Source organism: Sinocyclocheilus grahami, unplaced genomic scaffold (genome assembly GCF_001515645.1).
Source record: "Sinocyclocheilus grahami isolate Dianchi unplaced genomic scaffold, SAMN03320097.WGS_v1.1 scaffold1566.1, whole genome shotgun sequence".
Classification (NCBI taxonomy): domain Eukaryota; kingdom Metazoa; phylum Chordata; class Actinopteri; order Cypriniformes; family Cyprinidae; genus Sinocyclocheilus; species Sinocyclocheilus grahami.
Window position 1 is genome coordinate 63,415 of NW_015506745.1, and position 25,171 is coordinate 88,585.

The window sequence follows — 25,171 nt, forward strand, 5'->3', positions numbered from 1 at the left end:
GTGTGTGTGTGTGTGTGTGTGAGAGAGAGAGAGTGTGTGTGTGTGTGAGAGAGAGAGAGAGCGCATATAATCCTCCAGAATGAGCGCTGTCTAGGTAGGCAGCTCGCTAGGTTTTGAGACACGTCACTAGTCCTCCAGTGCCCCGCGCATCTCTGCGCCTTACAGAGCTCCTGTATCTATAACTCACGGCGAGCTGAAGCTGTGGAGCTACAGCAGAGAAACTCCTGCGACTCTCACACCAGGAGGAACTATCTTTAGCGTCACTGAACTCCTTCAAGAGACCCCTACAGGTCAGTGCGCTTCCAGACCACCTCTAGTGAGCAGCAGGTGAATGCTGAAGAGAGAGAACAGTTCCTTCAGCCTACTGTGTCTGCTAACTTACATATATGCTGCACCGTTTCAATATTAAAAAGCCATCATTTACTTCGGGTGAGTGTAAATATAAACAGCTTATGATATTACATTATATTAATAATCTGCATGAGATAAACTCTTTGAGAGGAATTCTGAGAATCTGTGAATAAACTGCTGAGTTTGTGTGTTTAATAGTTGAGTTAAGTTTGATAGGTTTTAGCAGATTTCAATAGTAAGCAACATTTCGTGTTTTGCATAGCTGCGCTTAATGAGTTAGATTACACCAAAAATCATCTTCATTACCAGGCTTGATGTTTCTGTCTGGCTTTATTTATTTAGAGGAAAGCGTTTGACTGTTATAGTGAATAATTTACAGTAAATATTGATTATTATACAGGCCTCAAACATATCTGGATATTTTGGCCACACTGTTTGAATGTCATTGCTTTCGACAGTAAAATGTTTGATCGATTTAAATGAATAAAACAATAGTGTTTTTGTTTCTTCTTAGTGGAACATATTGATAGTTCATGTGTTCATCTGTAGGACACCTGTGTGAACCTAGGAGAAACTGACTTCATACAGCCACTAAACACCCCCAAATACAGCTGATTCACAGAGAAGTGAGATTAGCTCGGACTCCTTCAGAATTAAAGAGCAGATGATACTTGATGAGATATGTTGTTGTAATGTTCAGATATGTTTCTCTCAAATGTACAAATCTGTCTCAATCATTTCTGCGGCCACTGTATGCTGCTTAGATCAACATTTTCTTTATTTTTAACTTTATTATAAAGAGACCTCTACAGAGATTTGATTATTCAGTCAACACAGCACCAACTGTATTTAAGCTGAGATTCAGATTTTGTCTCTTAGCAGAAGTTGTGTTTTGTTGAAGATTTTGGCTTATGGAGTCTTGACTGAGTAAACGTTTCTGTGTCAAATTTACAAAAATGCTCTTTAATACTATTTACCACTTGTTAGATGTCTGAAATGGAAAGCATCATTATGGAGATCCACATATGTAAATATATGAAACCTTAGTGTTGTTTGCTGTGCATCGCCGCGTGTGCTCGCTGGGGTTTTGTGAAGCTCTCTTCTCCGTAAAGCTGCTTTAGAACTGATCTTTAAACTATAGCTCCGTGTGTGTAATAATATCATATCACTAGCATATGAGTCAGATGAAGTCATTCGCTGTCATTACTATATGAATGTTTCAGCATTCTAAAGATAGAAACACAATAATCATTTTTGACATTTGGTTATTGTTATAGATGTAAAACTGGATTTTTTTTGTTGGTTTGATTCTTGATATTGTACAATATGAATTTTAACTAAAACATTATCTAACAAAATGCACATCATAGAGTTTGACAGTGTGTTATCACTCTACAACATAATGACGGCTGACATCTATTAGCAGAAGTTGCATCATGTTCTGATACATGAACTACAGTAGCATATCTATAAAAAAATCCAAAATAAAACTTTGCCAACGTAAGCACTCTTTAATTCAAGAACTAAAGTCAGATTCTTGTGACAGTCACAAATAGCGACTAACGCACAACGTCTGGCCTGCTGTTATTTAGGGAAATTAAAAGAACCTTATGACATTTGTGATGCGTTACACAAATTGTGAAATTAATATGAAAGAGAGGTCAGTAAATATCAAATTCTGCTTTACCAGTAAATCTGAGCTCAGCTTTGTCATTCGGCTCAGATTGTGCTTATGCATCGTAAATAATCGTAAAAGTGGGAGGGCAAGAAGAAAAAAAACAGAAACTGAAAATCGAAATTGAAAATTTTTCACTTGGACTCAGAGTTCTTCCTGTAATTATTGTGTGTTTTATTGTGCTGTGTACAGTATGTTGTTTACGTGTGTGTTTGTCTTTGTATGTTTACACGTACAGTGGAGTCCAAAAGTCTGAGGCTAGTTCAAATGTTTGTGCTTTCTAGTTTAACATGAATTTTCCATTACAAACTGTATCATCAGAATTATGTATTATGATTTGAAATATGAACATGAATTCATGTTCTCCAGCATGGTTTAAAAACAACATCTTGTGCTTCAGTGGAAGCAAGAACATTTGATTAGTCACCTAGAAATCAAAAATATATTTTTTTCTATGTTTTTACATTTGATTTTTTTCTTTGGTTGAATTAGATTTTGAATCCTGTATTTTCAATGTGGTTTCAATCGTTAGCATGTGTAAAAGCTCAGGGAACGCACAGTATAGAGTGAAACAAATCTAGCCGTTTGAGGCCTGTTATATAAGTGAAGTGCACCGTGGTGGACTTTACCCTGTTGTCATAAACGTACGTGTGGAAATCGCAGCAGAAACCCTCTTTACACTGATTTTTTTAATGTAAAACTGCTTGTCACTTTCTGCAGCTGACACATTCTTGCACTTTGCTCATTTAGTTTTGCTGCACTTAAAAATACTGAGACCTCAATCTCAGTAAGAACCGTCTTTACAGTACAGCTTTTTCAGTCTGAGCTCAGTACATTGTGTGTGTGTGTGTGTGTGTACATTTACAGGAGTGGCTGTTTGGTTTCAGCGTAAAGATGATGGATTGCGTCTCTTTTGAAATGGCCCAGATATGCTTTAGTTGCGTTATCTTGCACGTGTTCACACACAGAGTGCAGGATTATACAGAAGCATTGACTTCACTAGAGGCCATAAGCCGCACCTTATCCAAAGACACCTCCTTCACTTTGCGTTTCAGTGGGCTGGAACTTCAGTTCCAAGAACCAGTTATGGCACCTCTGCATTCGTGGAGGCATATACATCCGTGGGCTGTATACGATGTGTGTGTGTGTGTGTGTGTGTGTGTGTGTGTGTGTGTGTGTGTGCATGCGTGTGGTTTGTGAAGAAAAGTGTCAGTTTTTACTGATGTATGTTATCAATGCTTTTTGGTTACAATTATTTTGATAGCCCATTTTTGACATTCTGCTAACTATTAGTAACTTTAGCACTACATGTAGGGTTAGGGTTGGTACTTGCAAAGTTATTTATAGTCAGTCGAATGTCTGTTGTGGAACATCAAAATAAAGTGTTACCTGCTTTTTATCATTTAAGCATCATATGCTTAATCCAGCCTAGAAAATGTGCGTGTTGCAAACAAGATTTCAATACTCATATATCAGAGGTATGGAAAATGAGATGAAATTCAGAACACTGTCATTAATAAGTCACATTAACTCATTTGTACATTATTTGTTTTTCCTTCCTTAGCTTAAACTACTTAAACCAATGGAGACATATTTTTATAGATTGCCTGCAAAACTGCAACTGCACCAATCAAATGAAAGCAGAATGAATTGCTGTGTGAATCGTGTGTACTTTGCATTTTTGGACTGAAGTGAATTTTGGTTTTGTGGGTTTGTCAACGCTTCACACAGAAATCCGTTCTGCTCGTGTGTCATGAATGTGAGTATGCATTCTTATCTCCTGCTCTTATGGCGTTTAATTTCAACTATGATGCAATGTTACAATGTCCATAAACAAGCGTGTGATATGAAACGGAGCACTTGGGGTGAAGTCCAGAAGCCCCTGCGATTTGGCCGTGTCAAAGACTGTAATTCATGCTGAAGGTTCGACGTCAGCGAGACACTAAACATTAAGCTTGTGAGGTTTTTGGGAACGAGCTCCGGGTCGCTTCCCAAAGCTCTCACTGTAGCGTCTTCGGTGCATGTTTTTAGTCATGATGTGACCACAACTAAACCTCTGCCCCTTTTCCAGTCCACATAGAGGAACAGGGAAGACCCTTGCTCTCATTTCACGGGATCTGTAGCCGCAGCGCATTGCGAAGGCCTTGACACAGAGCACGTTCCTTCCTTATCCATTTAGGAAGCTCCACAAAACCCCCAGGAGAGCCGTCCACCGTTAACTCATTCCTATTAAAAGTAATTGGGAGAAAGTTCATGTCCTTAGATATTGTGCAAGTCGAAATCCTTCAGGAGCTTCACAGTTCAGCTTCGGATTTGCTTAAGTCCCCTGTGAACGTTTGGCTTTAGCATCAGAACAGATTGTTTGTCCCTTACTCAAATGTCCAGTTTCCAGATGAATCTCCAGATGAATCATAGTTTGAATCCACTGAAATGGGTCGTAGTTCATGTTGGATCTCAAAAACTAATAGATATAATAGATTATAATTAAGAATCGCAAGCATTGGAATTTGTTTAAAGGTTGATTGAAATGTTATGTTTAAGTGTGCAAATGAGGTGTTGTCTAGTTAAAAGTGTGATTCTAGAACAAAAATCACTGGATGAAGCCAGGTGTTACATGTTTAACATCTTAAAGGCTTTTTCCCGAGGTGATTTTAGATTTCTCGTTTGTCCCTCCATAAATCAGAATATAACAGACAGAAACAAATACATTTTCACCAATCCTATTTAATAAAATGTTGTATAAAATCAGGCAGGTTATATATGAACAAACCCATCTTTAAACCCCTTCAGAAAATAGATAGGAATAAAAATGTAAAGTTTAGTGTAGATAGATAAAGTGCCACAAAAGAAACACTTAAAAGTGTTTGATGCATGAACGAAACGAAATAAAAAAGCAGTGTTTTTGCCCTTAGTGTCTTGCATCAAAACTCACTCATGTCAAGGACAGTAAACATTAATGAATTACTTTAATCAGTCCACACTTATCAGCTATCTTGACTTTATTAAGACAGCTGGAAGTTTCAGACGACACGTAAACAGCCTGATTTGACTTGTGCCTCTGTGTGTGCGTTTATTAGAAGCTGTGCTCGAACCCGACGCACTTCTGCGAAGAGAAGTGGAACCAGCAGAGTTCTGAGTGAGAATGAAGCAACAGGAAGTCATCTGGCTAGCCTTACACCTCACAGCAGGACCACATGATACTTAGCTGTCTGCACTTTTGCTGAGGCCGTGAAGTGTCAAAACCAGCCAAAAAAAAAATCCTGCAGTTCCTGTTCAGTTTAATAGAACCACAGAAATAGCCACTCGCCTGCCCATTCGCTTAAGTCAAAAGTTCAGTGTGCTTTATCGACCCGAATCGTCCAGGACCTTACCTCAGGGGAAGCTCGCGGCTCCGGAGGGTGAGCTATAGTTTCTGCATAACATGTCTTGCTTTTGGTGCGGTGTTTATGTTCCTTTTATAACTGTGAATTGAAACTTGTCAAATGGTCTGGATGGCTATCAGACCAAAAGTTTTGAGATAGCGATTTCATAATTAAATGACAGACCAGTGTTCTTGTAAATCAAAATAAAGAGAATTAGGGAATGAAGGGATAGTTCACCCTAAAAAAATGAAAAGGAAAATTCTCATGATGCTTCAAATCTGCTGAGCACAAAAGAGAGAGCTATTTAGAAGAATGTTGATATAGTGTTAAAAAAGTAAGAAATAGGGCACACGATGACAGTGTACTGTGTTGATATGAAGGAATATTTACTTGTGTTTTACTTGAATTTTTTATTCTTTTTTTATTATTTATAGTGTATCAAACCATCTTAGTTACTGTCGACGTCCATTGTGTGAAGAAAAAGCACTGATACTTTTCCAAAATATCTTCTCTTATGTTACACAGAAGAAAGAAAGTCATACAGTTTAGTCATTTTCGGGTGAACTGTCACTTTAAATGTTTTCAGAAGAATTTCATTTTATTGGTCATCATTCATTTGTTTAAAAAAAAAAGAAAAAACAGAAAAGTGTGGGTGGTACATATCGTAAATACTGATCATTTGTAATCACCTGCTTTTCTTTCTAATGCCCGAAAGCACTGTGAAAACCCCCTGGTGAGCTCATTTGTGAACAATAAATCAGGGTCCACTCGTGCCATGGTTGAGGGATTTATGCCAGCCTGCCTAAAATGTGGTCAGAAACGTGTATGACCTGCATCAAAGCGGCACATGCGTGCTGCGCAAAATCAGTAGCAGCCGAGTAGGCGGCCAGACGACTTTATTGTCTGGTAGAGACTCATAGTGAGAGGGCAGGGGTCAGACTTCAGCGCTGAGGTCTGGAAGTCATGTGTTTCTGTCTCTTCTGCCTTCCCTGACAAAGCTTTGAGGTCAGGCTGGGTACTCCCCTCCCCGGAGAGACATGCTTCTTCTGAGGAAAGAGTTGCATCAGGTGATGGCTGACACCGTCAACTTCTGCAGCTGAACTGACTTTATCCACTCACTCATCTTCTGGGGTTTGTTCTGCAAAAGGGAGAATTTTTAGGAGAATCTTTTTTCGTTGTAACCAAGCTGAACATTCAAAAATTGTCTTGTTGACACAATGTGCCAGGCATGATGCATACGCAGAGTCAGAAGTTGCTAGTAAGTGTCACAAATCATTGCACAGAAACAGTAAGTTACACGCTCAATTAAACAAGAACTAGAAAGACTGAATTAGAGATTTCTTGTAAAATGTAGTCCAGTAATCTTTATATTAACCTCAAAAAAATCTTTTTTTTGCAGTGTAGTGCACACTTCTATTATAGCCTTTTTGTTCATTCTGGAGCTTTGAACGTTGAATGAACTGTGTAGGGGAAAAAATTACGGTAACACTTTACAATAAGGTTCATTAGTTAACATGAACTAAGAGTAAATAATACGTTATTCAATGTCAGTTTCAACCTTTACTAATGCATTATTAAATCAAAAGTTGAGCTTGTTAACATTAGTTAATGCGCTGTGAATTAGCATGAACTAACTATGAACGACTGTAACTACTGTTACAGTAAATACTGTAGTAAATGTATTGTTCATTGTTAGTTCATACACTAACTAATGCAAACTCATTGTAAAGTGTTACTGATGAAATAGCTGAAGGTCACATGTTTTTATCAAAAGCCATTGTGTCCCATATAATCAAAACACAAAACAGTTTAGAGAGATGCGTATTACAAGAACCTGAGAAAATAAGAGTTGTGCCCTTTTATCAGATTTTGAGAAGAGTTATCATTCGTAGAATCAGCATTGGAATCTTTCAAGGAAACAGAAGTCGTTTCTGTCTGCGGTAGAGTCCCTCTGTTAGTCTGAGTCTGAACCTGAATGCGGACGAGCAGGTTCTTCTTGTACGCACTTTACTGCCTTTTTTCGGTGCAGTGCAAAGCAATTTAAAAATCACACGTGAGACGAAACTTTAGGAGGTGAGCCTTCATATTTTCCTGGAGGGCGAGCTCTGATCGTTTGTTTAAGGAAGCATTATTTTTGTTGGGCTCTTTCTTGCTGGACTCTGTCAGGCTCATGTGAAAGCGTTGTGGCCTCATTCTTTCCGACTTGGCGTTTATTTGATGCTCTTAGGAAATATCAGTGAAAAACATTACAGTCCTGTTGCAATAGTGTCCCTGTGGAAAGCATTTCACATAACCGACTGCTTTGCTTGATTTAACACCTCAGAATAACACTAGCTCATAGTCTCTGAGAAACAATTTCAGTGTCAGGTTAATTAGACTGAGTGTTTGTGCTCCGGAGATGTGCTGTTACTTTACCGTGAGTCTGACGAAGAACAAACGGGTGACCAATCAACTTTTTTTCAAGAAATATCTGAATATTAATTTCAATACAATTCTGAATCCATTGACATGGCTAATAAACATCTAGGGACCAATTCTCACTATATTAACTAGTTGCTTATTAGCATGCCTGTTATTAACACATTGGCTGTTTATTATAAAGCACATATTCTGCATGACCACATTATACATCCCTAATCCAATACCTAAACTTAACAACTACCTTACTAACTATTAATATTAAGCAGCAAATTAGGAGTTCATTAATGGTTTGGATGAATGAGTTGGACCTTAAAATAAAGCATGACCAAATCCAGTTGTTTTATTATCAGAAGCAGTGAGCTACAGATTTAGGGAGGGCAAGGCGGTTTTTCAGAATCCATGCAGTTCTTCAAGTCGATGTTTAGTTTTGAGTTTAGTCTTAACTTCCACATTTACTGCAAGATCAGACTTGGTTGAAGGACGCAGCGCTGAAATCTGTGCATTAGGGGCTGGTTCATGTGCTGTTTGTTGTCTTTTGTTAAGATACAGGGCATTAACTTGACAGTTTGTCATGTATTGTTATGCTCCACTCGCACATCATATCGGTGCAAACAGTGTGGGCCAATGAACCGTACGATGACTTGAGCACCCCATTGTCCCGCAGTGCTTCTCAGAGTTATGTAATGAAGAGTCTGCAAGTGCTGGCTGGGGATATTGCATCGCTGCAAATCATAGATACAGAAACACTGCAGTGTCAAAAATACAGGTTTGACCTTATATTTCGATGGGCTTGTGGTTGCAACCAAAATATCTCTAGGTTTTCAACCGCTTGAGTCAAAGGAGTAGTGTAGGAGAGTTTGTCTCACTAAACTACATTTCTGACAGTGCTACGATATCTTCTGCCAACTGGAGCAAATGATGTTTACCACATTTCAAAACGGGCATAACTTTGCCTTTTACTCAGAATAGACAGTCCTACAGCTCGCTGGATCAAGAAAAGCTCTTGGGAGTGAGGGGATCGGGTCAGTCGCGGGAATAAGGATGTGTCAGACCTGATGGTGTTTATGGAAAGTCACTGGGAAACATTCCAGGTCACGACTGAATATATTCTGCTTCGATGTCTCTCGTGTTTAGCGTGCATTGAAAGCTGCTGTTCCAGTCTGGCGATGAAAGATTTTTGGGTGGAAAAACTTTACATTTAAACCCCTTCATGTCATCCGGACAAGGCCAGAACTGTGTAAATGAAAAGGGCACTTACTGGTATTTGCCTTGTTCTGGAGGAAGAAAAATTTCCTCTGTGTGGTTTTACACAACCAGAGACCTTGATTGTGTACATTTTTCGATAGAGGAGGCCGACGCAGTTTGTTACTGATGGGTTAACCGTGTTAGACTTATCAACTACAATCTTTTTTCTGTGGCAACTGCACTGAATTTGTATTCTATATATAGCACATCTGCCTCTCTCTGAAGCATTTACAGAAGAGCCTGCGTCTTAAAAATCAGTAGGTAAAAACATTCAGATTTCTGAGGTTTCATAACCTCATTTCACGTGACATTAATAAATGAGTCCCTGCGTTTCAAAGCACGGTGACTGTACAAACATTGCAATACAACGCCCTTCAAGGGATAGGTCCTGCGATCGAGGACAGGAGTATGTGTGCGCTTCGGTGCCCATCTCTCAGTTTTACCTGCGAAGAATTAAAGAAACGAAATCTGTGCTGTTAAACACAGTAAAATGAGGTAAAGGCCAACAAAGCAGGACCCATAACAGAGGTGTGACATCACACTACTGCTGTATATAGTCTAAGATGATTCATATTTTTGCATCGTAATATGGCATGTTTCTATAAATATTTGCATTTTTAGAGGCAGAATGAATTTTTTCTGCTAAAGGAAGAACAGAAAACACCTTTGAGGGGCACAAAGGCACGTTTTTCACCAAGCAGCTTGGGTTTTAGTCATCGCCACAGTTGAGCAGTGATGCTTTTAAAGGATCTGAGAGAAGTGTGTGTGTTTCTGTGCTGAACTGAACACGGTTGTTTTTAAAGCGGTCAGACTGATGGACTCAAACAAATAGATCAGTGTTTTGACAGCGGCACACTTTTCTGGGAAAACAGCCTACAATGTCTTACTCATTGTTTCTATAGATTACATTTGGACAGTAGAAAGTGATTTAACAATGAAAAGATTACGCACATTGATCATCCTCACTTTAACACTGTAGCTGGACAATGTCCAAGGTCAAATGAAATGTGCTGATATCCATACTGATGTATTGATATTGTTTACAGAACAGCAGAAAACTTCATCAGTAACTCTATTGGGATTTTTATAGCTTCATTTACACCTGATAGAATCGGTTAAATCCTGATAGTAGCCAGCAGTGTAAATTCGGTGGTATGTTCACACCTTGAGCGTCTTGAAGTCTCGGCTCGAGTCACAGAGTGTTTTTACAGCAGGAGCGGAGCTCATCTTCACGTCGGCTTGATATCTGCGGGGTTAAGACGCTTTATAAACTCTCAGAGGCCTTTGGCCTGATTTGATTTCTTTACATTCTCTTTGAATGTTTTCTCAGATGGCATTCAGAGGTTTTGCACATGTTCATGTCCTATTAAAGTGTGCATTTGTATTCATCGGGGACAATAATGACCATCACACTGTGAAATAAATGTGCCAGAATTAGCCGGAATTCTTCATTTCATTCGCTGTTCCTGAAAAAACTTTAGGGTTTAGGGTTAAGATTTACTCTAGTGTTAGTTGCTTGTAATCGCTGTAAATACAAGCAACATATGTAACAAGGGCCCAATTAAAATAAAGTTACCATTTTTAATTATTTAAATGTAATTCGTTTATTGTGATTTTACAGTAGTAACGCGTAGTAATAGGCTGGTTCAATGATGTTAAATAATATTTTTATCTTAAATAAATCTTGATGCTTGAATATTTTTTTTGGTGTAACTGTATTAATTATGAGAATTTCCCATGGTAAAGTAATCATAGCCATTTTACTTACAGAGCTTCTTGCTTAACATCAGTTACTTGGCTTATAGTTATTAGCAGATTTGATTTGACCTTGAACATTGTCCAGCTTCACCACTGAGGCTTAAAGCGTAAAAACATATCATCAGAACAATCTAAAACAAAGCACACAGCGCAAATATATCACTAAACATATTAAATCAAGCATACTTAGCACACCTAATAAAATATATGTTTGCATTTTAATTTGACAGTAACAATATTAGATTTTCATAACTGCCCATAATTGATTGCTCCGTAAAAACAGAATACATTAATTTAAAAAGAAAACTTGTAACACTTTGTTTTTAATGTCTCCTTGTTACATATCTTGCATGCATTTACTATATTAATAATGGTAAGTTATGCATAATTACAAGCAACCAAGGTGAAACCAAAACGTAACCCAAAACTCAAAGTAACTACATATTGTTAATTAATATTATATAGTTATATTTGTGGCAATAAGAACACATTCAAAAAAAGTTTTTTATAAGATATAATTGAGACCAAGCTATGACACTTTTAATAATAACTGTAGTAAATGGTAACCTGCATTTGTAAGCCTAAAGTGCTATTTCTACTTGCTTTAACCCAGTAAAGGTTTTGTTGGTGTAAATAATGCATTTAGGTTAATTCCGTGATAGGAAATAATATTTGCTACTTGAATAAAACTAGATTTTACAGTTTTTTGAGGTTACCGTATTTTCAGTGTACCAGTGTGCTATTTTGGCCAAAACAGCAGAGATTTGAACAAAACAGCAACGACACACAAAGCGGGATGTAGCTTGGGAGAGCTCCAGTGTTGTTGATGTTCTCACTAGAAGGCCATTCTGCGGTCGGTCTGTGTTTGGCAGATATGGTGGACACGCAGACGTTTGCCTGGCCCGTGGGATTCGGCCTGAGCGCTCTGGACCTGGACGAACTGGACGACAGCTCGCACTCGATGGACATGAAGCCCTTCTCCACGCTGGACTACAGCACCATCTCCGGCATCGAGTACGAGCCGAGTCCGGCGCAGAGCGAGGCGCCGCACATGATGGATCTGACGCACATGTACAGCTACAGAGCGCAGGAGAACTACAGCAGCTACAGAGCACAGCAAGCACAGAGTACGCTTCACTTCCACCTGTGTCAGCTTTACCAGAGGGATACTTCACCTAAAAATCATTTACTCACACTTTCATTTTTGGGTGAATATTCCTTCAACTGTAACATGTAGGCTCTACAAACAAGTAGCTGTCTAATGATGTACAGCGGTGGCCGAAATTATTAGAAAACTAGTATTTTCACCATGCAGCTAAAAATGGTTTAAGTCAGTTATTTCTATCTTTTGCTGTAGTGTGTCAGTAGGAAATATCAGTTTACATTTCCAAACATTCATTGTGCCATTAATTGTAATAATGCAGTGAGATTTTTGTGCTCCACACAGAGATCTGATCTGATCATCATCAAGAAACCTCCTGCAAAGCTACAGTGCTGTTTAAAGTTTTAGGCACTTGTGTAAAATGCTGTAAAAAACTGATTCGGCGTGAGCAGCTTTTGCTCTCGGTGCACTTGAGCAGAGTTTCTCAGGAGCTTCGCAGGAGGTTTCTTGAAGTGTCTCGGAGACACAGTTCTTCTGGATTGAGTCTGTCTCAGTTTGCTCTGTTTTTAATGTGACTCCAGACAGACTGATGATGATCAGATCAGCTCTCTGTGTGCAGCACAAACATCTCACTGCATTATTACAATTAATGGCACAATGAATGTTTATAATCAGATCAGCTCTCTGTGTGCAGCACAAACATAAATCTCACTGCATTATTACAATTAATGGCACAATGAATGTTTGCAAATGTAAACTGATATTTCCTACTGACACACTACAGCAAAAGATAGAAATAACTGACTTAAAACCATTTTTAGCTGCTGAGAATACTAGTGTTCTAATCATTTTGGCCAGCACTGTATTTTGCTTGAACTCTTAATCTAAAACTGCTCCCTTTGATCTGTTCCAGATTCGATCAAACTTGAGCCCGAGTCTCCTCCGCAGTTTGTGGAGAACAGCCTGTTGTTTTCCAAGCCTCCTGAAGATCCGTCCAGCTCAGTGTTGAACATCGAGTGTCGTGTGTGTGGAGACAAGGCCTCGGGCTTCCATTACGGCGTTCACGCCTGCGAGGGCTGCAAGGTAAACTCTGCTGAAGATCACTGCCCTGTCATGAATACAGGCCTGGTTTGCGAAATGCTTTTTAAGCAGTTCACTAAGAATGAATAGCACTTATTTGCACGCTCCATCTGCGCTCTTTTAGCACCTGATTCCCTAAAGGATGCAAAACCGTGCCAATAATATCTGTTCTGAACACAGTTCGCAATGTACGACACTGCAGTTCATCCACCTGTAACTACAGTAAAATAAGATTGGTGGAGAAATAATTTTCACTCATTAATTCTAAATTTCACACAGTTACAAAGAAACCGCACGATTGCAAAGTAACGATGAACTGAATGTAAAAATATGAAGTAGAAAAATTTTATTTTCTTGTAAAACATCCTCCAATAATTTTAAAATAAAACAAAAAATAAATGTATATATGTGTGTGTGTGTTTGTGTATAATTAATAAATTAGCTTTATTAAATAGAAATAATAATTAGCAATTAATTACTAAAATATAATATCACGATAAAAGATTTTGTATTTTGACATGTTTCTTTTTTGCTAAACACACTCACATAAACACACACACACACACAAACAAACACATACACACACTCACACACACACTGTCACACTCACACACACACACACACACACACACTCTCTCTCACACACACACACACACTCTCTCTCACACACACACACACACTCTCTCTCACACACACACACACACTCTCTCTCACACACACACACACACTCTCTCTCACACACACACACACACTCTCTCTCACACACACACACACACTCTCTCTCACACACACACACACACTCTCTCTCACACACACACACACACTCTCTCTCACACACACACACACACTCTCTCTCACACACACACACACACTCTCTCTCACACACACACACACACTCTCTCTCACACACACACACACACTCTCTCTCACACACACACACACACTCTCTCTCACACACACACACACACTCTCTCTCACACACACACACACACTCTCTCTCACACACACACACACACTCTCTCTCACACACACACACACACTCTCACACACACACACACACACACTCTCACTCACACACACACACACAAACACACTCTCACTCACACACACACACACACAAACAAACACACACACACTCTCACACACAAACACACACTGTCACACACAGACACACACACACACACACACAGAGCCGCAAGCTTTGAACAGCCGTGTGTGTTAATACCCTGAACACACCAAGCTCTTCCAGTCATTCTGATACATTTAGCACATCGAACCGGTTCTCAGACATGCAGATAAAGTCTGAAAATGCCCTGCCTGATACATCTGAGCCTGTCTGTCACTTCAACCGCAAACCCTCGGCAAGTTTCCACTGTGGCAGAAATATGTATGGGCAGAGAGATATGTCTCAATAAGAATAATCATCTGAGTGGGTGACCCAGACATCTCAGGTGCTCACATTTCCCACTCACTCCGCATGAGCGCTTTGATGATGCATCTCACAGAGGCTTCAAAGCAGCTCCACACACACATTTAGCACTTTTATTTTATGCACACGACATGTACACCCCATTTATCATTTATGAAAAGTGTCGGCGTGAAGAATCTGCCACCAGGGATCCTTTTTAAAAAAATGCTAATCTTGTGGTTAACCACATCCCGCTCGATGTGCTGCATTCTCTGAAAAATGAAAGGACATCGCCAGAAACGTTTTATGCGTGTTGTGTGAAAAACACATTTCAGAATATGCTAAATTTGGGATGTTCCTACTAGGGCTTTACTATAAATGGTGCCACCGCAAGAGAAACTTGCTAAATGCAGGTATTCTTCCGTCGTCCCGTCACTTAACAATGCTTAAAGCTGGTTAACTCATTTATTGTTTTACAACACAAAGTCATGGTGTTACACTATGTTTACTATATATATATATATTTGGCCTGCAGTGTTTCTAAATTTAAAAGTGGGCCGATCAAGAGGTAAATGCACGAAAAACATCCTCTTTCCTGTGTGCATAGTTCTCACATCGGCATGTATTCTTTAGCTACTAAAAATACTGCATGGAGCCGGCCTCTGACTACACCAGAATATGAAAATGTCTACCAGAAATAGATTCGGTCAACGTCTTTTTGCACCCTGTATTGTTTCCACTTTAAACACGCTTAACGGACGCACTCTGAGGGAAGTCTTCTGCCTCTGCTCTTCTCTAAATAATAGTTTAGAAGCGTGTTCGTCGAGGCCCAACCGTGTGGGTTTTCATAATATTTGCACTGGCATGCTCTATTAATGACCCCGTGTCAAGACAAAGACGAACAAGAGTTGGCCAAAGTCCAACGCAGGCCAGTCTTAATGATGTATTATTTAGATAAAAGCGTGCTATCATGAGACCTCAGGTTATCTTTGAGTGCGTAATGACTCGAGCGGCATGTCGTACAGAAACCTCAAAGGGCCTGTGGTTTGCTTTTTGGATTAAAGCATAACTAACTCCCCAGATAAGATTTAAAACACAGATTTACACAGAGCATCATTGTATGTTTTCCTGTTATACACTATCGATATTTCATGTGATTCCAGCGTTTTTAAAAATGCTTTACTGTGGAAATGAACATGTGTGTTTGTTACTTTAAGGAGCGATTGGCTGATTTGTGTATCCCGATGCACTCAGCTTGATATAAAAAATATCTATATGTTTTTGACTTGATTAAATGAAGTTTAACCTAACAGAACAAATGCTGAATAATGTAATGAGATCTGAAGCTTTCAAGCTTCACAAAGAAGCAAAAGCACCACATACAGTAAGTGTACTAGCCTAGATATGTGTGTTTTCTGAAGAAAATGTTGCCGCGGCAAAACTCAGTACTAGGCACCAATAGTAAATTTAATTGTTTTAGCATCATGTTAATAACTAGCATTATGCCAGCAATATGCCGATTGGTTGTTTGCAATCACGTGATTCTGATGACGCGTGGACTGCAGCTGGAGGCAGGAATCACTCGCAGAAACTCAAAATGCCTGTGTTTTGTGTTGTTTATGGATGCTTGAATCGGCCAAACCGAGAAACCACAAGGAGCTTTTATCGTGTACCAAAATGTGTTGTTCATACACTCTTAAAAACAAAGGTGCTTAGAAGGTTCTTCAAGCGATGCCATAGAAGAACCATTTTTGGTTCCACAAAGAACCATTCAGTCAAAGAACCATCTCTTTCTTAGCTTTTTATAATCTGAAGAACCTTCTTTCGCCACAAAGAAGCTTTTGTGAAACAGAAAGGTTCTTCAGATGTTAAAGGTTCTTTATGGAACCATTTAGACAAAAAAGGTTCTTCTATGGCATCGTGAAGCACCTTTATTTTTAAGAGTGTAGGGGGGAAAGGCAAGAAACTGACTGAAAACGCAGGAAAACGTGGCTTGTAAACCTGCGTCTGCGGTCAAGAGGAGCGGAGCCGGATAATGCTTGTGAATATACGATATAATAATATATTAAGATATTAATAAAGAAATACATAAATAGATATAGGGTGACAGTCAGAATTCACTCAGTGCTAAACGCCACACGCAGACACGATGTAAATAAGATATTATTTGCACTTCTTAGAGCTTCATTGATTATAACGCAACATCGTGAGATTGAGATAAATTGAAGTGAGTGACAGCTTTTTAGTGATTCTATAAAAGCACTATTTGCTTGCTTTCTAGGCTATAATCAGTTCAGAATTTGAATAAAAGTTGTTTTGCGTGCTGCAGACAGAACCAACAGCCACAAACCCTGTTCATGCAGCACAGTTTCAGGAGCGACTGAAAAAGCAGAACGGATGAGATGGAGGAAAGTCCGTACTGTACTCTTTTAGGCTGGAGGCATTTTTTGAGGGATATTTTTTTATGTAGCGCTTTCATTGTATTGCTGTACACCCAAAGTGCTTTACAGTCATATGAGGGATCTCTCTTCAACCACCACGCTATTACAAGAGAAAGGTAGTCATAATCACAACATATGTTGGACATGATCCTTATGTTATGAAGAGGAGCGATTTTTAAACTAAATTGAAATACTTGCCTGTATTACTGATTATAGCCTAGAAAACGAGCAAATAGTGCTTTTATAGAATCACTAAAAAGCTGTCACTCACTTTAATTTATCTCAATCGTTACGTTATAATCAATGAAGCTCTAAGAACTGCAAATAATATCTAATTTACATCATGTCTGCGTGTGGCGTTTAGCACTGAGTGAGTTCTGACTGTAACCCTATATCTATTTATGTATTTCTTTATTAATATTTTAATATATCATTATATCGTATATTCACAAGCATTATCCGGCTCTGCTCCTCCGGACCGCAGACGCAGGTTTACAAGCCACGTTTTCCTGCGTTTTCAGTCAGTTTCTTGCCTTTCCCCCCTTATGAACAACACATTTTGGTACACGATAAAACCATAAACAACACAAAACACAGGCATTTTGTGTTTCTGCGAGTGATTCCTGCCTCCAGCTGCAGTCCACGCGTCATCAGTGACAACATGTGCAAACAACCTATATGATTAGCATGTTTTTAACAAGATGCTAATATGTTTTCCACTATGCTAATACAGGTAACATGTCATTAGCATGATGTTAGTATGCTATTAGCATGTTTTAGCACTTAGGTAGGTGATCCTAGCATGTGTTAGCATGTTTTTAAAATGTGCTTAACATGTTTTACCACTTAGCTAAGCAATGCTAGCATGATATAGCATATTGTTAGCATGATGCTAACAGATTTTGACATTTTTTAATCATACAGTCAAACCAAAAACTATTCAGACACCGGATATAATTGTTTATTTTTATTTACTTTTTTTTATTAGTGGGTGCAAGACACTATAGTTCAGCCCATCAGAAACTTGTTTAGCCCCGGCACAGCCCCCCCCCCAAGGATTTCCTAATGATGTTCCCTTACTTTTGGTGTCACTTTCATTAACATTAAAAAAATAAACATTACAAAAATGGCTAATATGTGGCCTGTAAACGACTGATATTCTGGGGGCGGGGTCAAGCAACACAAGCAAGCAAACTGTGCACAAGAGTTACGCCGGTGAACATCAGTAAACTCACTATAGAGAAAGTGAAAGTAAAAAAACTGACGGAGCTTTCTAACGCTGCATTAACGGCGCATATTCTCTGAGACAACAAGAGACAAAATTACTTCAATATAGGCTGATGATGGTATATATCTTAAATTATTCCCTTAATATTTCTCTTGTGGCCCCTATAGTGAAAAACATGAGAAGAAACGTATTTCGCATTAAACAGGTTGTTTTTAAAAATTTGTGCACTAAATAAAGCTGCTCTTAATTTTCATCGATGACTGCAGTGTTAATAATTTTAATTATAGGCCTATAATTCAATTGTAAAAAATTAATAGACTTGTTTAAAAAAAACTTTAAAAAAAACATTCTCAATGAGGAGTAGCCTAAGCTAATAGCCTAAATAGCCTAAATTTGAATTATCCTCACAGCGCGCCATACAGCGGAGAACGGCATAGTCATATAGACTATGATTTAACAAAAACAGATTTTGTTATTTTTAGTTAAACTTAATTTTTGTTGCTTGTCTGTGCTCGTCCGCCGCCTTTTTCCTCTTCTCCGACCCCGCAGCTCTCTCCGATAACTCAGTGTTAGTGGCACCAGTCCAGGTGTTTCCAGGGGTTACTCCTGCTATTTCTCCATGTTGAGAGTTTGGTGTCGCACATATTGCTAAGCATTCTTATCCTTTACTCCGAGGAACTGAAAATAACAGGAGTGTGTCCATCTCACAAATGTAGAATCCATCTCTGCAGTCATCTCAAGCATCTAATTACAGCAACAGAAGATAGACTAACTATTTTACCCGCGGAATTTTTTCTCTGGTGCCGTTTTGCGGTGTGAGTAATATGTTGTTGTAACTTGCGTTACTGAGATTGTAACGAGTAATAATATTACCCAAATTTTATTAGTAATGCATTATATTACTGCGTTACAGCAAAACGTAATATACTACTGTAATATTATTACTTTTGTAATGCGTTACTCCCAACACTGATGTTAAATGTGAGCCAAAATCATCACAATTAAAAGAACCAAAGACTTAAACTACTTCAGTCTGTGTGCATTGAATTTATTTAATACACGAGTTTCACAATTTGAGCTGAATTACTGAAATAAATTAACTTTTCCACGACATTCTAATTTATTGAGATGCACCTGTACCTTTCTATCAAAGTTATCTGACATTATCAAGATGAATTTGTTCTGATACAGTTTAACTCTTGAGTTCTTGTCATATTTTATTACCATTTTAAACTGTGATGATGTGAGAAATGTTGAAGGTGTCTGAATAAATTTTGGTTTGACTGTATTTTAGCAATTACCTATAATTTTTGCATGTTTTAGCACTCAGCTAATCACTAATAGCATGTAGCTATTCACTGCTAGCATGTGTAGCATGTTGGGAGTCCTATTCGCTAGCATGTGACAAAAGAACCAACTCCCATGTCTATGATATTCTGATGCAAAGATATAGGGCTTGCCAAATGGTTGCTAGGTACTCTGTTTGGTTGCTAGGGAGTGGTTTGGCAGTGACCAATGATGATACTCTAAATGCTGCTTGCCAGTATGAATGAAGCAACCCCCATGTCTCTATGACACTGTAAACAGAGTTATGTTCAATGCAAAATTCCAATGTAAATTACCATAGTAGGAGAAACGTGAGTTCAGATGCTGTTTCATGGGCTGTCCCTCACCATAGTATGTCTATGAGGCAACTTTGGGGTGCTCTTGCGCCCCAGGGGTACAACTTATACCCCACGGCGGGGTATGTTCTCGCACAGCTTGCCAGCCTCTTCAAATGTGGTGATTCACACGTTTTTACGAAATTCTACGACTCATCAAATTTGGCCGCAATACAAAATCTCTGCGATTTTTTTGGCCGATTTTTCACCCACTGTATGATCATCATACGCCTGATCGCTTATTAAAGTCATAGCACACCTCTCCTCAATAATTCGCATAATTTGAGGCCTCTTTCATGGGTCTGTGACAAATGGTTCAGGACGAATTACACAAAAAAGTCTTCTGAAGTCATACTGAAACTTTCTTTGAGGAACAGGCATAAATTTATGTTACACATCTTCCTCTGACATCTACTGCTGCCAAAGTCTATGCACTCAGGACAGATCTGTTTTTTTTCTCAGGTTTTGTAAACTTAACTAATTCACTCAAAAGCATGATTTGTTCAGACGTTGTCACTGCTTTCATGATCATGTCAAGGAGAGCTAGTGAGGATATAACGGTTTAAATTTCAGTCTGTTCCTCACACAAATCTGCTGTATGACGACAGAAGGCTTGCACTATAGCATTCAAGTCATACGGTCTAGGTTTTAGAGGAAAAAATAGAGCTGAAAAGTCGCAACCTTCGTCTGACCTTATTGCATTTATAGTTTGCATGATTTATCGTTTAAATAAATAATGCAAGGTGATTTACTAAGGTTTGCATTAGTCAATTTACTAGTATTTGCACCATTATTTAACACCCCAGAAAACATGTCTTAACCCATTTTAGTCTCACACTAATTTTCCCTGTTTATTTAAAAGTTTTTAAAGATCAAGATAGGGCTGTGCAATTAATCGAAAAACGTTTCGTTTTTTATTTCTGCCTCCAACGATTATGAAAATACAATAATCGAGATAAAACGATTATTGCGCCCCATGCTGCCCCTTTCCAGCGGTGCGCTTTCGGTCCTCCATAAAAGCCCAATTTCATCAGTAAAATCATGTAACGTGACTTTTGCAAAATGGGACGTGCTTGATTTATTAAAGTTGATTAGATTTATTCATGTTTTTAAAAGAGTGTAATAGAACTTGCTGTTTCCCCGGAGGATTTATATGCGCTCAGAGACAGAACGGACATAAAAGTCATATTTTAACTCAAGGTGTGCGCCTAAACGCTCAAATACACGCAAAAATGTGTTCAAATGTGGTGTTTAGTAATATTCACGTAAACCCTTGTTGGTTTTGTAATAAATTAACTTAAAGAGTTGAGAATGAAAATACATGCGTAACAGTAATTTAGATCCATGTGGCTCTTAAAGTGACAGCAGTCTAATATTCCTGCTGCGACTGTGTGCTTTATATTAATCAAACAACACAAGACCAATTCAAAATCACACGCTGCTCTTGAGGGAAGGACTTTTGTAGCTTTACTAAGTAACAAACGAAGTTAAATTCTTACAGTGAAGACTATGTTGTTTTATTTTACATTAGGTTATTCATTTATATCGATCGCTATCTTTAAATAAAATAAAAAAATCATTTAAAGTTTTAGTCATATGGCCCACTCATAATCGTGTTAAATAATCGTGATTATGATTTAGTCATAATCGAGTAGCCCTAGTTCGAGAGCTTCAGTCCCCATTTGAATGTAAAAGAGCAGCTGGTATGTTTCTCTAAATGCTTGCTTTTGAGGAGTAAGGTTTTCATTTGCAAGGTGGATAAACGATGGAAGAATTTTCGTTTGTGCTGAACTTTTCCTCTGACTAATGAAACATGGTTTACCAAAAATGACAGCGTTGTAATCATTAGCAGCAGCTGTTCAGCGTTCGGCCGCAGGTCTATTGTGCTTCTTGACAATGAGCTGAATAGATCAGAAATGTTTTTTAAAGAATTCTAACAAGGCATCAGGAAAGCCTTTCCCCCTTCCTTCCTAACGACATTCCTTTTCTTTTTGGCAGGGATTCTTCCGCAGAACCATTCGGCTGAAGCTGGTCTACGACCACTGCGACCTGCACTGCCGCATCCACAAGAAGAGTCGCAACAAGTGCCAGTACTGCCGCTTTCAGAAGTGCCTGATGGTGGGCATGTCACACAACGGTGAGCTGAGCATGAACCCGCGCTCATGAGAAAGGCCCTGCCGTTTCAGAGAACTGGTTTCTGTTTGAACCACTCAAGGCAGACTCTTTCAGTGCTACGCTCTGAGACAACTGCGCTTTGCCTCGTGTGCCTTGTTGTTTCCTTTCTGTGGTCTCCTGCTGCAACATATGTGGCATTTCTTTCAGAACGTGCAGAGATCTCGCGTGTGTGTGTGTGAGTGTGTGAGTGTGTGAGTGTGTGAGTGTGTGGTGTGTGTGTGTGTGTGTGTTTGTTGCCTCGGGGCTTAAAGGCAAATTGACACTTGCAACCGCACGAGTCCTGGTTAAACACCTCAGTGTGGAACACCACATGTCATTACCTGTGCTGATAAACTGTCTATCTATCTATCTATCTATCTATCTATCTATCTATCTATCTATCTATCTATCTATCTATCTATCTATCTATCTATCTATCTATCATCTATCCCTATATTTGTTTATATATTTATGTTTAAATGTACAGTTGTAGTTTGGTAGCCTGTTTTTCTCTTTTATTTATTTGTTATTATTATTTGTTTTGTTTTGTTTATTTTTTAATGCTTTTATTTTATCTCGAATCACACCTTTAGTTTTATGCATTTCTACTACAGATTATTTTCTTAAAGGTTCTTATAAAATTAGATGAAAAAAGTAAAGAAAATCCATATGTTTTATATATGTTTAAATGTACAGTTTCAGTGTTTTGTATGTAATGTTTTAGTTTGCTTGTGTGTTTTTCTTTTTTTTCATTCTAATGAATTCTTTCATTTCTTCTTTTCCATTTATTTTTAAGCATTTATTACACATTCTTGTCCTAAAGGCTCTTATTAACCTACCTGTTAAATAATACATGAAATCAAATTAAGATAATTATTTATATTTATGTTTACATGCATGGTTTTGTTTTGCTTCTCCTTTTCTTCTTTATTTCCCCTCCCCTTTAATTCTTTCATTTCCTCTTTCCCATTCTGATTAAACCTCTTATTTCGGATTCTTTCCCCGAAGGCTCGTGCAAACAGGCTCTTGAATTACGCTGTGTTTAAGCGTCTCTGAGCGTATTGTGCTTGATTGAAGGTGTTATGCTGCGCACAGAGAGGTCAGTCAAGTTTAGCGTTCCCATTGGCTTGCTCTGTTTTCCCTCCTGCCCTTCTCCCTCTCTCTGTAGTGGTTGGTTGGAATCTGTCTCTTTTCTCAATGATTCATGAAGGTGTGGACAGGCTGCCACAAACATGCTGTGTCACTGGCTCTGGCCTCTGGCCGAGCGTACAGCAGGAGAAAGGTAGTTCGGCATGCACTAGTTTACAGAAGGTGTGATAGTAATGCACACGTCATATCAATCAGCAAGTCAGGGCATATGCATGAAAGAAACCGTTTACTTCCTACATCACGAATATTAGATAACCTCTGCCGTTCTGGCTGCATGGGTTACAAACGTCAGACACACAGCGTTCACAAACGCTCTCCAACCCCCAAGTCAAATAATGTAATCAGTCCTGATCAAAGGTTTCAGAAATGCTTTCATGTGTGAAGAAATGTATAGAGAATTTCATTTCTTACATTAGATTGAGGGCACTCTTTCACGTTTCCTGTCTGACTGGCCTGAAACCTTGCCAAGGTTCATCGCAAGACACTTAAAAATGTAGATTTCAGCAGTTGCTAAAGTCTCAGAGAGCTCACATTCGGCTTATTTTCAGCTTCATGCGCAGAATGGTTAGGTGCACAGAATCATTTGCTACTGGATTAGGTATTAAACGTCAGGCCAGTCATGTGATCATCATAAAGCATCGTTACAACGTTTCCATGCATATTGTAATGAGTAACTAGTAATGATAACATATTTTACATTTCAGATCTTAAAGGAAAAGTTCACTTGTAAATAAAGTTCTGCCACTATTTTACACACTGTTACATGATCCCAAACACAGATGCTTTTATGTTTTATTTCCCTGAAACACAAAAGGATGCTTTTCAAAGAACGCTGCCATTGTGGGTTTATATCATACACTGAAAAATGCTAAACAACCATATTTGAAGTGCATTTTTATATTGGTCAGATCAAAAGTTTAAACCTGTTTTGTTCAGTTTGTCTAAAAGCAAATAACACTTCCCACAGGGAATAAAATTGTAATTAGTCACTTGTTAGTACATCACAAAAAAATATGATGCATATTTTTTTTATAAAGAAGGGAAAAAAGACATCCTAATAAATAGTATTATTATTATTATTTGTAGTAAGTAAACTGAATTAAACATTGACTAAAAAATGTTTAGTTTTATCTTGGGTGAAAATTACAATATAATATATTTTATTATAATATAATTATAATTGAATGTATAAATTATATAATTACAATTTCTAATTATATTTCAATTAATGACCTCCATCAAGTAACATTGGCTTATGTCCAAAGAATATGTTTTTGTCTTTGGAAAAACTAATATTTTTGATTAATATTAAATGATCATGTAAAGTGTGAACCAAATCATAAATACAACTTGAGAAAAATCAGAGTATGTGAGTATGTAGTTAGTTAGTTAGTTAGTTAGTTAGTTAGTTAGTTAGTACAAAGTGTAATTTTCCCAGTGTAGGCTGTGAATAGAAGACTCTGTCCTGTTCTTTCGGTAATTATTACATGTGAAACGAGGTAGCGTCTGATAGAGAAACGTAAAGATATGATGACTGATCTCATACAGTGACAACATCACTGTCACATGCACATGTTCTACTGTTGTATCTTTTTAGCGTTCTCATTAACATGGCAAACATTAAAGCATTGTGGTTTTGTCTATAAAATCATATGGACACTGAATTAACTATTATATTATACTTAAATGTACTAATGATATCAATACGATGACTGGGTCAAAACAAATATATCTGAGAACTTGTTATCAAGTGTTCCTTGTTTTACTAGGGCTGTTTGAAGCGGTCGTAATGACCCGTGCTAACATGCTGAAACACTGAAAACAGACTCCCACACAAGATCCACAAAGTGTAATTTTCCCAGTGTAGGCTGTGAATAGAAGACTCTGTCCTGTTCTTTCGGTAATTATTACATGTGAAACGAGGTAGCGTTTCTGATAGAGAAACGTAAAGATATGATGACTGATCTCATACAGTGACAACATCACTGTCACATGCACATGTTCTACTGTTGTATCTTTTTAGCGTTCTCATTAACATGGCAAACATTAAAGCATTGTGGTTTTGTCTATAAAATCATATGGACACTGAATTAACTATTATATTATACTTAAATGTACTAATGATATCAATACGAT

The 25,171-nt window shown here is 38.2% G+C and overlaps 1 protein-coding gene across 1 annotated transcript in view; it reads left to right on the forward strand.

The window, feature by feature from the left end:
• The first annotated feature begins 335 nt into the window (after positions 1-335).
• LOC107571218 (peroxisome proliferator-activated receptor gamma-like) overlaps positions 336-25,171 on the forward strand; it is a 32,569-nt gene continuing 7,733 nt past the window's right edge. Inside the window, exons 1-4 of the mRNA XM_016257521.1 lie at positions 336-429; positions 11,685-11,939; positions 12,828-12,997; positions 21,731-21,869. Coding sequence (XP_016113007.1) covers positions 387-429; positions 11,685-11,939; positions 12,828-12,997; positions 21,731-21,869 — 607 coding nt within the window. The 5' untranslated portion in view covers positions 336-386. The remainder of the gene's footprint in view (positions 430-11,684; positions 11,940-12,827; positions 12,998-21,730; positions 21,870-25,171) is intronic.